The sequence below is a fragment of the Peromyscus leucopus genome, chromosome 17 (genome assembly GCF_004664715.2).
Source record: "Peromyscus leucopus breed LL Stock chromosome 17, UCI_PerLeu_2.1, whole genome shotgun sequence".
Classification (NCBI taxonomy): domain Eukaryota; kingdom Metazoa; phylum Chordata; class Mammalia; order Rodentia; family Cricetidae; genus Peromyscus; species Peromyscus leucopus.
In genome coordinates, this window is record NC_051077.1 from 25,669,966 (window position 1) to 25,683,758 (window position 13,793).

At 43.3% G+C, this 13,793-nt stretch overlaps 1 protein-coding gene and 1 pseudogene across 1 annotated transcript in view; both read left to right on the top strand.

The window, feature by feature from the left end:
• The window catches only part of Pdgfrl (platelet derived growth factor receptor like), a 64,792-nt gene that overhangs the window by 13,595 nt on the left and 37,404 nt on the right, over nt 1-13,793 (top strand). The window contains exon 2 of the mRNA XM_028872353.2: nt 6,025-6,322. Coding sequence (XP_028728186.1) covers nt 6,025-6,322 — 298 coding nt within the window. The remainder of the gene's footprint in view (nt 1-6,024; nt 6,323-13,793) is intronic.
• Nucleotides 1,604-1,847, top strand: LOC114695141 (annotated as a pseudogene).

Here is a 13,793-nt window from a genome sequence, read left to right on the forward strand (position 1 = left end):
TTATGGTGTCCCACGTTTTCTGCGTGTTCCTTTCCCTGTGAGTTTTTTCTTTTTCTTTTTTTTTTTTTTTTTTTTTTTAATTTTCCATAGTCCTTGCTTATGTAGTCTAGGTCCTCTGTCTTCAGAACCAGAAATTCTAACTTCTGCTTGACCCACTTGCAAGGCCTTCCTTTCAGGCGACAGCTCAGTCACTGGGTTTGCAATTCTACCGTCACCTCAGCTTGACTCCTTTGGATGTTTCTATATCCTTGTTGAATTCTCTTTTCAAGCCCTGGATCGTCTCTGTCATTTCCATCCACTTTATGCTTGTGGTTTCTTGGGCATCCCTGAGGCATTTATTCTACTCAAGCATTTTCTCCTTCATTTCATTAAGCTGTTTCTTGGTGTCTTCTTTTATGAACTCCTTGATTATTTTAAGTTTATGGCTACTCTTTTACAATCTGGGTCCTGCAGCTCATCCGGGTTTGGGGAACATTTCTGTGGGCCTGGTACATTTTGAAGAGGAGATTCTGGTTTGGTCCTTCATACTGTTGGTACTTTTGCGGTGAGATCAGGGGGCATGTGAACTTCTTTTGTTCTGAGTCTGTTCTGGACAGAGCAGTTTGGATGTGTGAGCGGGCTGGGTCTAAAAATTGAAAATGGCTTGGAGGCAATGAAGTCAGATGGATGGGGGACTAGGGTATGCTTTCTGTTCCAAGCCTGGAGTGTAGGGGTAAATCTAGCAGGATGGAAAGGGTGCCCATGGCATGGCAGGTCCTGTAGGTTGTGGGGTAGGGAGGTATGGTCCTGGCCAAAGCTTAGAGCTCCTTCTCAGTACAGGTAGGGGAGGCCAGATTAGGCTGGTTCACTGGTTGTGGGACTGATGGGTTTCAGGAGAAGGCATGGATGGGGGTGTCAGGGAGACTCACTGGGTTAGACCCTGGAAGAAGACCTGGGAAGTCTGAGTACTGAGTAGGGTGGTTGGAGACAGCTCAACAGGGATCTGTGGGTTGTTGCCTGTAGGGTGGGTTCTGTTGGAATCCTAGAGATCTACTACAGTGCAGGTGGATGTGAGAAGTCATAGTCTTTTAGTATGTCAGACATGGGACGTAGGTGTCTTTCAATCCCAGAATTCTGGTACCTGTGAGGCTACTAAAGTGGCTTTTTGATAAAGAAGATGCTGGGAATTGAAATGAAAGCCTCATTCACACTAAGCACGTGCTCTATCACTGAGCTATACCTACAGCCTCTTGGTTTTCTTTGACTTTGTACCGTTAAACAACGGGTCATTTTCATAATCAAGCCGCTAGACCAATAACACAGTTAGAGCAATTGGGGTCTATTTGGTCAAAAAGATGGAATTATTTTCCACACAGAGTAGCAAATATTTGGGTGGGTAATAACCAGAGTAAATAGCTGCTATTGAGCAGTGTAGCATCATAGGACCTGATAACGCAGAAGTCTAACTGATAGCCCTGGTTGTGTGAATTCCAAGGGATTTAGAGAAGGTTCCGTGACGATGTAGTTTAAAGCAGAAACATCAAGTTAAGACCATTAGTCAAGGCTGCTGGGAGTTGTCTGGAGGCCAGTGGTGCAGGGCTGAACATCCTCAGGCAGAGCAGTCATGTTACACAAACAACTTTACTATTCAGACAAACACAACAGCGAGGAGGATGAATACTGGCATGTCATGTTGCCCAAGGACATATATAGGCAAGTTGGTCCCTAAAACCCGTTAGATGTCTGATTCTGAATGGAGAAATCTTGGTGTTCAGCAGAGTCAGAGATGGGTCCCTTGAATGATCCATGAACCAGAACCTCACATCTTACTGTTCCTGTGGCCACTACCCAAGAAGCCAAAGAAATAAAGCTGGAGAACCACATCTCAGCTTCAAGTTGTACACAGTTGTCCTTACTTCCTACCACCTTTCTGATAGCATGCTTATATTGCCTTCTTATTTCTCATTTTGGTATTTAAAGAGTATTTGCTTGATAACACTGTGTGAATGTGCTGGTACCTGCTTTTCTTCTTGAGTTGAGCCCTCAATGCCACAGCCCTGTCAGATGAGTGTGACCTCAAAGCCCTACTGTGATTTGTAGCATGAATCTTAAAAAGTCTTATTAATAAAAACAAACCTGGTGCCAGGTATTGGGGTGAATGCTGGAAGATCAGAGAAGCAGAACAAGCCACAGATTCCTCACCTCACCAGTTCCTCAGCTGAATCTGTTTCCTCAGACTGGAAGCCTGTGTCCTTATCCAAATGAATCTCAGCTGAACTGCTGCTCAAAAGCCTAAAAGCTTAACCAGCTCTAGTCCCTCGTCCTCATGCCTTAAATACCTTTCTGCTTCTGCCATTACTTCCTGGGATTAAAGGCATGAGTCACCATGCCTGGCTGTTTCCAGTGTGGCTTTAAACTCACAGAGATCCAGATGGATTTCTGCCTCCCAAGTGATAGGATTAAAGGCGTGTGTGCCACCATTTTCTGGCCTCTGTAACTAGTGGCTGTTCTGTTCTCTGACCCCAGATAAGTTTATTAGGGTGCACAATATTTTGGGGAACACAGTATCGCCACAGTGCTCTGTATTCAGAAGGCCATATCTACCACCACTTGGAAGCATGTAAAAATCAGAACATGACTGTTTACAGGGATGGTGTAAATTTGATGTTGTGGTTTTCAACATTGGGTGTTGTGTTTACGGTGATGTATGGATTTATGTTTCAATGTATTTCAAACTTTCCATTGTGTTTGACAAGTCTCTTTCATTGTACAAACATTAATTAAAGGAAGTTTTTATAATAATAATAGTTAAAAAATCAGTTAAAAGATCAGCCAGTCTCATAAGCATAGTGTAAGCAAAATGCCTTTGGGGCACAGAATACTTGGACATCAGTATAGTAGGCTTTTATTTTCTATCTTTGGGGGAGGGGTATATGACTTCTGACATAATGCAAAGCTGAGGCTTTTCCCTCACACATGGCGGTGTTGAATTAGTGGATTTCTGCTCATGTGATATGGTTCCCATGGCTATGGTGCTTCTCCTTATAGGAGGTTAGGGAATGTGTTACTCATGCTTCATATTACTATGACTAAATACCAAAGCTCCAAAAGTGCAAAAATAAACGTAAGGAAGGAAGGGTTTGTTTGCAGTCATGGTTTAAAACGATACAGTTCATCATGACAGGAAGGCACCGTGGCAGGGGTATGAAGCAGTTGGCCGTAAGCCTATAGTCAAGCATGGAGAAATGGATGCTATGTTCCACTTGATTTCTCTCTCTCTTTTCAGTCAGTCTGCAACCTGAGCCCAATGAGAAGGGACCTTCATCCTCAGTTAAACCTTTCTGGAAACACTCTCACAGACACACCAAGAGATGTGTCTCCTAGCTGACTCTAAACCCTGTGGACATCAAGCTGGACAGACAGCTAGGATGAACCGTGAGAAGGGGCCTGCGCATGAGAGCCGCTGTGTCTAGCCCATCATTAGAACCAGGGGTGAATAGAGCAGGTGTGCAGGGTTGGCAGGGCTGGGCAAACAGCAGTGTTGGGGCCTCTGCCTTGGAGCATGAAGCTCAAGGACACAGCTCTACCCTGTGCAAAGACTAAGGTCAGCAGGCCATGTGCCTGGTGGAATGGAGTAGAAGCATGAAGGAAAATGAGGAGATGCACGGTGAGTCAGGTCTAGGAATCTAATTGTGACTGGCTCTGAGGCCACCACAGAGAAGAATGCTGGGCATAGGGAGCGAAGGTGTACAGACTGCACGGACTTTGACAGGGCCGGGTGTAGACTCTGAGCTGGGAGCTCAAACAGCGCGCTGGTCCCAGGGTCTGGGCAAGGCTGAGCTGAGAGTGGAGACTAAATTGCTCCTGTCACAAGATTCAAGGGCAGCAGGGAAGCACACAGGGTCGAGCTTTGACAATGATTTTCCCCTGATATCATCCTGTTTCCCCATTTGATACAAATGTCTTGCAAGTCCCCCTACTGGCCAGGGTTCGTAGTCACTTATTTAGAATACATACAGCAGGTTAATCTCCGTGCAATGACATGAACACGCTGCAATAGGGTAGGGGAACCTGAGTTCTGGTTCAGTATTTTGCCAAGGGTCAATTGAGTGTTTTTGTATAATGTATTCAAACCTTTCAGAGCATCTTTTGTTATTTTCATCTAGCATGCCTACAGATAGTGGGTCCAAGCTGCATGGCCATCTTCTCACCTTTTCAGGGGGAACACAACAAACAGCACAGCTGGAAAGGACTTGGCTGAGATTTCTGGAGCCCAGTGGTCTCTAGAAGGTCCGGGGAGTGGGAGCAACTTCCCCCAAGTGTAGGCCATGATGGATGCCTTGTAGAGAAGACAAAATGCCAATTTAAGGCAGGGCAGCTTTGTGTCATCGCTGTTTGATGGCAGTTCTCAGCAATGTTGGTGAAAACAGTCTCCAGAAATATTTCATTAGTTAAACTCTAAGCTATTGTTATAGTTGGGGTTTGTTGTTGTTGTTGATGTTGTTGTTGTTGGTGGTGGTGGTTATATAGAAACCAGAGTTCAATATTGGTGTTCCTTTCCCTATTCCCTTCCTCCTTAATTTTTAAGACAGTCCTCCATTGAACCTAGTGGCTAGACTGGATGGCCAGTGAGCTCCAGGAATCCACCTGTCTCCGTGCCCCTCCTCATCCCCTTTCTCAACTTCAGCACTAGGATTACACACCAGCCTTTACGTGGTTTCTAGGGATTGAACTCAAGTCCTCATGGTTCCCTTGCAGGCATTCTACCAGCTGAGGCATCTTCCCAGTCAGCCCTACCATTGAGTTTCAATAACTTACACATACAGCTTTAAGCTGGCTTATGTTTCATGTGCCTTTTTTCAAGACAGGGTTACATGTAGCCCAAGTTGACCTTGAATTTACTGTATAGTTGAAGAGAACTTTGAATTTCTGATTCTCCTGCCTCTACATCCTGCGTGTGTAGTAGAATATTATTTTAAGGTGTGTTACTTTTGTTTATGTTGCATTTGTTTAACTCTGTGAAGCTGTGTTACTGTGCCTGTCTAAAACACCTGATGCTCTAATAAAGAGCTGAACAGCCAATAGCAAGGCAGGAGAGAGGATAGGCAGGTCTGGCAGGCAGAGAGGATATATAGAAGGAGAAAACTGGGAGGAGGGATCTAAGATCTAGGAGCCAGAGAAGGAGGAGGACTCTGGGGGCCAGTCACCCAGCTACACAGCAAGCCACGGAATAAGAAACAAAGAAAGATATGAGAGAATAGAAAAGGAAAAGCCCAGAGGCAAAAGATAGATGGGTTAATTTAAAGTTAAGAAAAACTGGCTAGAAACTAAACCAAACTAAGGCCTGGTATTCGTAATTAAGAATAAGCCTTCATATGTGATTTATTTGGGAGCTACGTGACAGGCCCCCCAAAAAGGAGTGAAAAACAAATAACATGAGTATTTGGGATGCAGACATGTAGCATAACACCCTGTCTTACGCAGTGCTAGGGACGGAACCATGGCTCTGCTGCATGCTAGACAAACACTGTTCCAACTGTGCTATGTCCCTGGCCCTATAAACATTTTCTTCTACGTCCCCATCAAATGCAGACCCCACCCTCCATTTCCATTTTGAAAGATACTTTAAATCATCTGAGTGCATTTCTAATGCCATTCATGTCCCTTGCTCTTAGAGACTGATTACGTATCCTTGCGTTTAAAGAGTCACCTGGGACTGAGCACCAGGCAAAGTGATGGCTGAGACCTAAAACAGATTCTGAATGTCTTCAGTGCAGGTCTTCTAGGTGACTCCATTGTGAGATGGGGTATGAACAAAAGAAAAATGTTCTGGTTTTATAAGGGCAAATTTTAGTTTATATTTTGCTGATTTTGAATAATACCTTTGAAACTGGAATGTATTTCTTTTAAATTGTTTTAAAACTAAAGAATGGATAAAGAACAAATGATTGCTTTATGGCTTATGATTATGGATGGAAGTCATCTGCTGTGGGTTTCTCATGCTCTGGGAATGCCATTCACTGCCTCCCTCTCACGCCTTTGCAGTTGCTGGTCAACACCCTCCTAAGAACAAGCGTGCAAAGGAACAAGGAGAAAACAGAATCAAACCTACCAACAAAAAGGCCAAACCCAAGATTCCAAAAGTAAAGGACAGGGACTCAGCTGACTCCACACCAAAGAGCCAGTCCATCATGATGCAGGCCATGGACAGCGGCCGCTTCCAGAAGCCTGCTGCTACGATGAGTCTGATGGCCGGACAAACGGTAGAGCTCAGGTGTAAAGGAAGCAAAGTGGAGTGGAGTTACCCCGCCTACCTGGACACCTTCAAGGACTCCCGTCTCAGGTGAGTGCCATTGGCTGCTGGCTTCCTGTTCACTGAAATGGGCCAAGAGTTTGATTTTTCTTCCATCATTTGATGCTGTATTACCTCTGACATACACTACCACATTCCACATGACTGTAAAATAGAAAGACTTTAGTGTCGTCACCCTTCTAGGTGACCACCACTGTGAGATGGAGTATGAACGATAGAATAATGTTCTGGTTTAATTTCATTTTTTTTAAAGGAAATACATTTTCCCCCTTTCATTGAAAATAGATTCTTTTCTCACATATTATAACCAGATTGCGGTTTCTCCTCCCTCTACTCCTCCCAGCTCCTCCCCCACCTCCCCTCCCATCTGAATCCTCTCTCTTCCTGTCTCTCATTTAGAAATAAGCTTCTAAGAGGCAATAATAAAATATAGTAAGATGAAGCCAATTGTCACGTCAGAGTTGGACAAGACCAATCAACAGAAGGAAAAGAGCCTAAGAGAAGGCACAAGAATCAGACTCATTTAGAACTCAGGAATCCCATAAAAACACTAAACTGGAAGTCAATGTTAATATTCTGACCTGACCCTTGGGGCTGCCCTGTGTCCTGACATAAAGGAAAAACTCCTCCCCTTCCTCTCTCTTTTCCTCTCTCTCTCTCTCCCTCTCTCCCCTACCACGAGGTGTGTACCCCTCTCTCTCACCCCCCTCTCTCCCTTCTCTCCCTCTTTCCTATCTTCTCTTTGTCTCTCTATTATAATAACCCAGATGCTACATTGTGCGTGGAAATGGTTTGTGAATGTCCACCCACCGCCCTGCCGCCATGCCCCGCATGGCCTGGGTTGTCCCACTGCTGCATTTACCCAGCATGCCAGCATGCTTTTCCTCACGGTGGGATACCCTGCCATGGCCAGCTGGGGGTCCCCACTTATGCATAATTCATAACATTGGTGCCCAAGATGACCTGGAGCAGATCTGTGCAGGTCCTGTGCATGCTGATTCGGTTTCTGTGAGTTCATATGAGCTTTGCTCATGTTGATTTAGAAGGACTTGTTCCCCTTGTATCCTCTGTACTGTCTGGCTCTTACATTCTTTCTGCCCCCTCTTCCTTGTGGTTCCCTGAGCTTTGAGGGGAGGAATTTGATGGAGACATCCCATTCAAGGCTGAATGTTCCAAAGTCTTTTTTCTGTTCTGGTTTTATAAGGACAAATTTTAGTGCTTATCTTGCTGATTTTGAATAAGATCTTTGAAGCTGAAATGCATTCCTTTTAAACTATCATCTTAAAACTAAAGAATGAATGAAGAAAATATGATTGCTTTATGATGATGGCAGAAATTAGGGAAATTCTTTCCCCAGCTAAAATATTGCTACTCATCCCACAAATTTAAAGGAAACCATAAGACAAAAATAATAGGAAACTGAACTTTTGTAGAGAAATGTAATGCACAGAAATTAATATCTAATAATTCATTGAGTGAAAAAATAATGTATTCAATATTTTATATTCTTTTAAACAATCATAAGGAAAACCAAAATGACCAATTAGATTCCTATAAGCAAACTGCCTAGAGATCAATTTTAATGACTTTGAAACCTTTCATTTGTATATGATTAGTTTTACTTTTGTGAATATATGATTGATACAAAGACCAAAGATTTGTTATGTCTGAATGACTATCTTCTGGGAGTGGAGCTTCTTCAGGAATGGTGGTTAAGATGATAGAAGGCTAAAAAGGTGGTGCTCAGTGGCAGAGATCTTATCTAGTGTGTGCAAAGTTTTGGGTCCAGAAAGCACACATATACACACACAGAAAGGGAGAGAGAGAGAGAGAGAAAGAGAGAGAAGAAGAAGAGGAGGAGGAGGAGGAGGAGGAAGAGGAGGAAGAGGAGGAAGAGGAGGAGGAAGGAGGAGCCAGCTATAATGTGCCAGAATGTTCAGGGTTAAAACTCTGTGTATCTTGGAGAAAGTCACCTAAATAATTTGGGTCTTGGTTTCCTTGGGCACAGAATGAAGGAGCAGGATGTCATGATTATAACAGTCTGTGTGATGGCTATTCTTGATTGTCAACTTGACTACATCTGGAATTAACTAAAACTTAAGTGGCTGGGTATGCCTGTGAGGGATTTTTTCCGTAGATTTATTCTGTAAGTTCTGTTCCTTTAGAGAATGCTGACTAATACAGATTTTGCCACCAGAAGTGGTTCTAGAGCAACTGAAGTATAAAGATAAATTTTATTAGGTATCTGGAATAGGCTTTCCAATTTGCCAACACCTAGTTATTGACATCTTTTTAGTTACTGAAATCTCCCCTAGAAACTCAGAGTACTAAAAGTTCATGGTGTGAAACAGAGACACATTAAGGATGGATACAAACTTTAGGGAGACAAATCTATTTGATTATACTGACTCATCAGTTATGAGAGGCAACAGATTTCATGATTCTGTATATAAAACTGTGTATCCTGCATATTGGGCATTAACAGCTTAGACGCAAGATTGCAAAACATCAGTAGCAAACTTCTGCCCTCTGGTGTTCTCCCATTGTGCGTAAGCCTGTACTTAAGACCTCTTCCCTCCTTCAATAAACGGCATTCGGCCTTCAAAAAATGAAATAAAAAATGCATATCTAAGAAAAAAAAAAGAAATTTCGACAAGTGTGGGAAAACAAGGAAAATGAGGGCTCTGGTTGGCTGCTCCTAGAACTCATGAACAAAGTGACAAAGGGAAAGAATGAGCTCCATGATAAAATTAACCAACTTCTAGCATCTCAGAATATGGTGAAGGACAACAGTGAATACAGTGAGAAAACTGACCATTTCCAGATGTGTATAAACAGTCTAAAGTTTCAAAGTGAGCCCTGGAAGAGAATCTTCTCTCCAGAGGCCACAGAGCTCAAAGAAAATCAAACCAAAGCCTATAAGGTTGGCTGAATTAGAGCAAAAATTCAAGTTCCAGCCGTAGAGGGTGTCAGCAGTTAAAGTAAGGGGCGTTAATTGTTAAGAGAATGGGATCTTGTAACTCGGGATGGAGGTGAGTGGGAGGACTGTATTGAGGCTGAGAATTTTGAACCCTCGGGTTCTCAAGTGTAGTGTTTCTCACCTGAGAAAGCAGTCTCTGCACCCTCAGCAGAAGATGTACTCACACCTCCACCCCCTGAAATACTGCTGTGCTGGTTCATTTTCCGTCAACTTGACACAAGCTAATGTCATCTATGAGGAAAGAATCTCAATTAAGAAAATGCCTCCATAAGATCAGGTTGTAGGCAAGCCTGTAGGATATATTTGTAATTGTTCATTGATAGGGGAAGACCCAGCCCATTGTGGATGATTCCACCCCTGGGCTGGTGGTTCTGGGTTCTTTAAGAAATCAGGCTGAGCAAGCAAGAAAGCAGGAGCAAATCAATAAGCAGTACCCCTCCATGGCCTTTGCATCAGCTCCAGTCTCCAGGTTCCTGCCCTGTGTGGGTTCCTGCCCTCATTAATCTAGGTGATGAACTGTTATAAGGAACTGTGAGTGAAATAAACCCATTCCTCCCCTAGTTGCTTTTGGTCATGGTATTTATCATAGCAATAATAACCCTAATTAAGACAATTGCCTTTTTCTACTTGGACTGTGGAAATCAATCCTTACCAGCAGTGACCCTCTCTGAAGGAGATGCCAGGCAAGGCAATACTTAGGGCCCACCAACGGTTGCCTCTAGACCTATTGCCAGACTTAAGGCTAAGCAGGCTCCTAGGAGGGAAGTAGAGAGGATAGTCCATGAAGTGTGCTACCCTACTAAACAGCTTAAGGAGTTTGCTAATTCATTCAAGCAGAAGTCTGGGGAATGGATTTTAAGGGTGTGGGATAATGGTGGAAGGAACATCCAACTGGATCAGGCTGAGTTTATTGATACAGGCTTGCTGAGCAGAGATTCTAGGTTTAATATGGACACTGACATATATTTTTTAAAATGTCAAAAGTTTGAATGGTTGGCTGAAGCATTTATCAAGAGACGGCTGACTGAAAAAAAGAGTTGGAGATGCCTGATATCTCTTGGCTTGGTGTTGATGAAGGGATTGTAGGGCTTAGGGAAATTGCAATGCTGGAGTGGGTGTGCTGTGTAAAGCCTAATCCACCACAATTTGAAGGCCCGCAAGACATGCTCTTCACTAATCCTATAAGGTGCAAATTGCTGAGAGGGGCACCAGCACATTTGAAGAGTGTGTGCCCTCCTGCCCTTGTGCCAGACCTTAGGGCTGGAGATGCTGCTGCTCAGTTGGATAAATTAAATGCAACAAGCTCAACTGGAGCTCAGAGCAGCATTGAGTCAGGTGGCAACACTGAGTCTCCAAGGCAACGTGACTGTTGTTATCTTAGTGGGCAGCATAGGCAAAGCCATATCGATAATGGTCTGACCATAACAGTCAGCATGGGCAAAGTGAATTTTATGATGGCATGACCTTTGGTACTGGGTAATCAATGATGGTGTTTCCTGGTATGGACTAGATAAGAAGCCTACTGCATTTCTGTTTGATCTTTTTAAGTGGGAAAATTCTCAAACAAATGAGAGAAAGCTTCCACTGGATTGTGGCGAAAAAGGAATCTCAGCCCACGAACCAGCTTCCAACTTGAGCAAGTTTGCAGACCCAGAACCCCTCAGATGAAGTTTCCCTTGAGGAAGGACCTTGATAAAACATCTAAAGGTTTTACTGTTAGCCTTTCTCCAGTCCTTCCCCAGAAGGACCTACAGCCTTTGACAAGGGTAACTGGTGGAAAGGAAACAATCAGACTTCCCTGGGTCTATTGGATATGGTTCTGTATTGATGCTGTTTCTGCGAGACCCCAAGAAACATTGCAGCTCTCCTGTTAAAGTAGGGGCGAACGGAGGTCAAGTGATTAATTGAGTTTTAGCTGGTCTGACTCATCGTAGGTCCCCAAACTCATCCTGTGGTTATTTCCACAGTCCCAGAATGTGTATTTGTGATAAATATACTTAGACATCAGCAGAATCCTCACATTGATTTCCCAACCTGTGGAGTAAGAACTATTATGGTTAGAAAGGCTAAATGGAAGCCTTTAGAGTTGTCTCTGCCAAAGAAAATAGTGAATCAGAAACAATATTTCATCCCTAAAGAAAATGCAGAAATTAGTACCACCCATCAAGGATTTGAAAGATGCAGGAGTGTGGTTCCTACCACATCTCCCTTTAGCTCTCCAGCTGGCCAGTTCAAAAGACAGATGGGCCATGAAGAATGACAGTTGACTATTAAAAACTCAACCAAGTAGTGACTCAATTGCCACTGCCGTACCAGATGTGGTATCCTTACATGAGCAGATTAATTTGTCTCCTGGTACTTTGTATGTAGCTATTGATCTAGCAAATGCCTTTTTCTTGGTACCTGCCTTATAAGAACCATAAGAAGCAATTTGTTTTCAGTTGGCAAGGCCAGCAGTATACCTTTTCAGTTTTACCTGAAGGATAGGTTAACTCTCTAGATCGGTGTCATAATTTTGTTTGAAGGGATCTTGATCATTGGTCTCTTCCACAAAATGTCACATTGGTCCCCTATATTGACAACATTATGCTGATTGAACCCAGGGAGCAGGAGATAGCAACCACTTTGAACTTGTTGATAACATATACATACATCAGAGGATGAGAAATAAATCCAAGCAAAATCCAAGGACTTCCTACCTCAGCAAATTTCTTATGAGTCCAGTAGGGTATGGGACATACAGCGATATCCCTTCTTAGGTGAAGGATAAGTTATTGCATTTGGCCTCTCCCACAACCAAGAAAGAAGCACATTTAGTAGAGCTATTTGGATTCTGGAAACAGCACATTCCTCATTTGGGTATGTTACTCCAGCCCATATACCAAGTGACTTAGAAAGATGCTTTGAGTGAGACCTGGAACAGGAGAAGGCTCTTCAAAGTCCCTGCTGTTGTTCAGGCTCCTCTACCACTTGGACCATATGATCCAGCAGACCTGGTGGTTTTTGAGGTGTCAATGGCAGATGGGCTCTACTACATGGACTTCCACTCACCAAGGCTGACCTCACTATGGCTGCTGCTGAGGGCCAGATCTGCCAATAGCAGAGACCAACACTGAGCAGCCCCAGATATGGCATTATGCCCTGGGATGACCAGCCAGTGACCTGGTGGTAGGTTGACTACATTGGACCACTTCCTCCATGAAAAGAACAGCAACACTTCATCCTTACTGAAGTAGATACTTATCCTGGTAATAGATTTACTTTTCCTGAATGTAATGCTTCTGCTAAAACTATCATCTGTGGATGTACAGAATGCCTTACTCACCTCGAATGGTATTCTATACAGTATTGCTTCTAAACAAGGAACTCACTTCACAGCCAGAGAATTGTGGCAGTAGACCTACGATCATGGAGTTATAAATATCAGCTAAGGCCAAATGACCAGTTGCAGAAATGATGTTTAAATGGACATGAATGTTTCTGTCATATTTTGTTAAGAATGTGTTTGTAAAGATATTTGTGCAAAGGTCTTACCATCTTTCCCACCAACCTGAAAAAGCTGGCCAAGCTAGAATGGCCTTTTGAAGATACAGTTACGGTGCCAATTAAGTGGCAGGAGCCTGGAGGGCTGGGAAATGTGGTATATGCTGTGAATCAGCGTCCAATATATGGTACAGTTTCTCCCATAGGCAGGATCCATGAGTCCAGGAATCAAGGGTAGAAAAAGAACAGTTCCACTCACTATCACCCCTAATGATCTCTTAGGAAATTTTTGCTTCACGTTTCCACAACCTTAAATTCTGCTGTCCCGGAAGTTTTGTTTCCAGAGGAGAGAGCACTCCTGCCAGGAGCCACAACAAATATTCTATTGAACTGGAAGTTCCGACTCCCACCACCCCTTGCCACTTTGGGCTTCTGATGCCTATAAACCAACAGACTAAGAAAGGCAAAACAGTGTTAGGAGGGGAGATTAATACAGATTACAAAGGAGAAATTGGATTGCTTCTCCACAAAGGAAGTAAGAAAGATTATGATGTCTGGAGTGTAGTAGACCCTTTAGGGAGTCTCTTGGTGCTACCATGCCCTGTGATTAAAGTCTATGGGAAACCACAACAACCTAAGCCAGGCAGGATGACAAAGGACACAGACCCTTCAGGAATGAAGGCGTGGACCACTTCTCCAGGAGAAGAGCCCAAACCTGATGAAGTGCTTGCTGAAGATAGGAGATACAGAGTGGGTAATAGAGGAAGGTAGTTATAAAGCCCAGCTAAGGCCACGTGACCAGTTGCAAAAATGAGGATTACAGTAGACTGTTTTATCATATTTTGTTAAAAATACATTTGTGCAAATAATTGTGTTCTTTCCTGTTTCTTTACCATGTAATGTAGCATCATTTAAGAGACTACCAGTGATTATCATATTTAAGTTTGAGATACTAAAAGAATGTCCCTTAAGGGACACTGAACACCCACTCTAAAATTTATATTGTGTTTGCAGTTGTATGAGGGATAGTTGTATTGT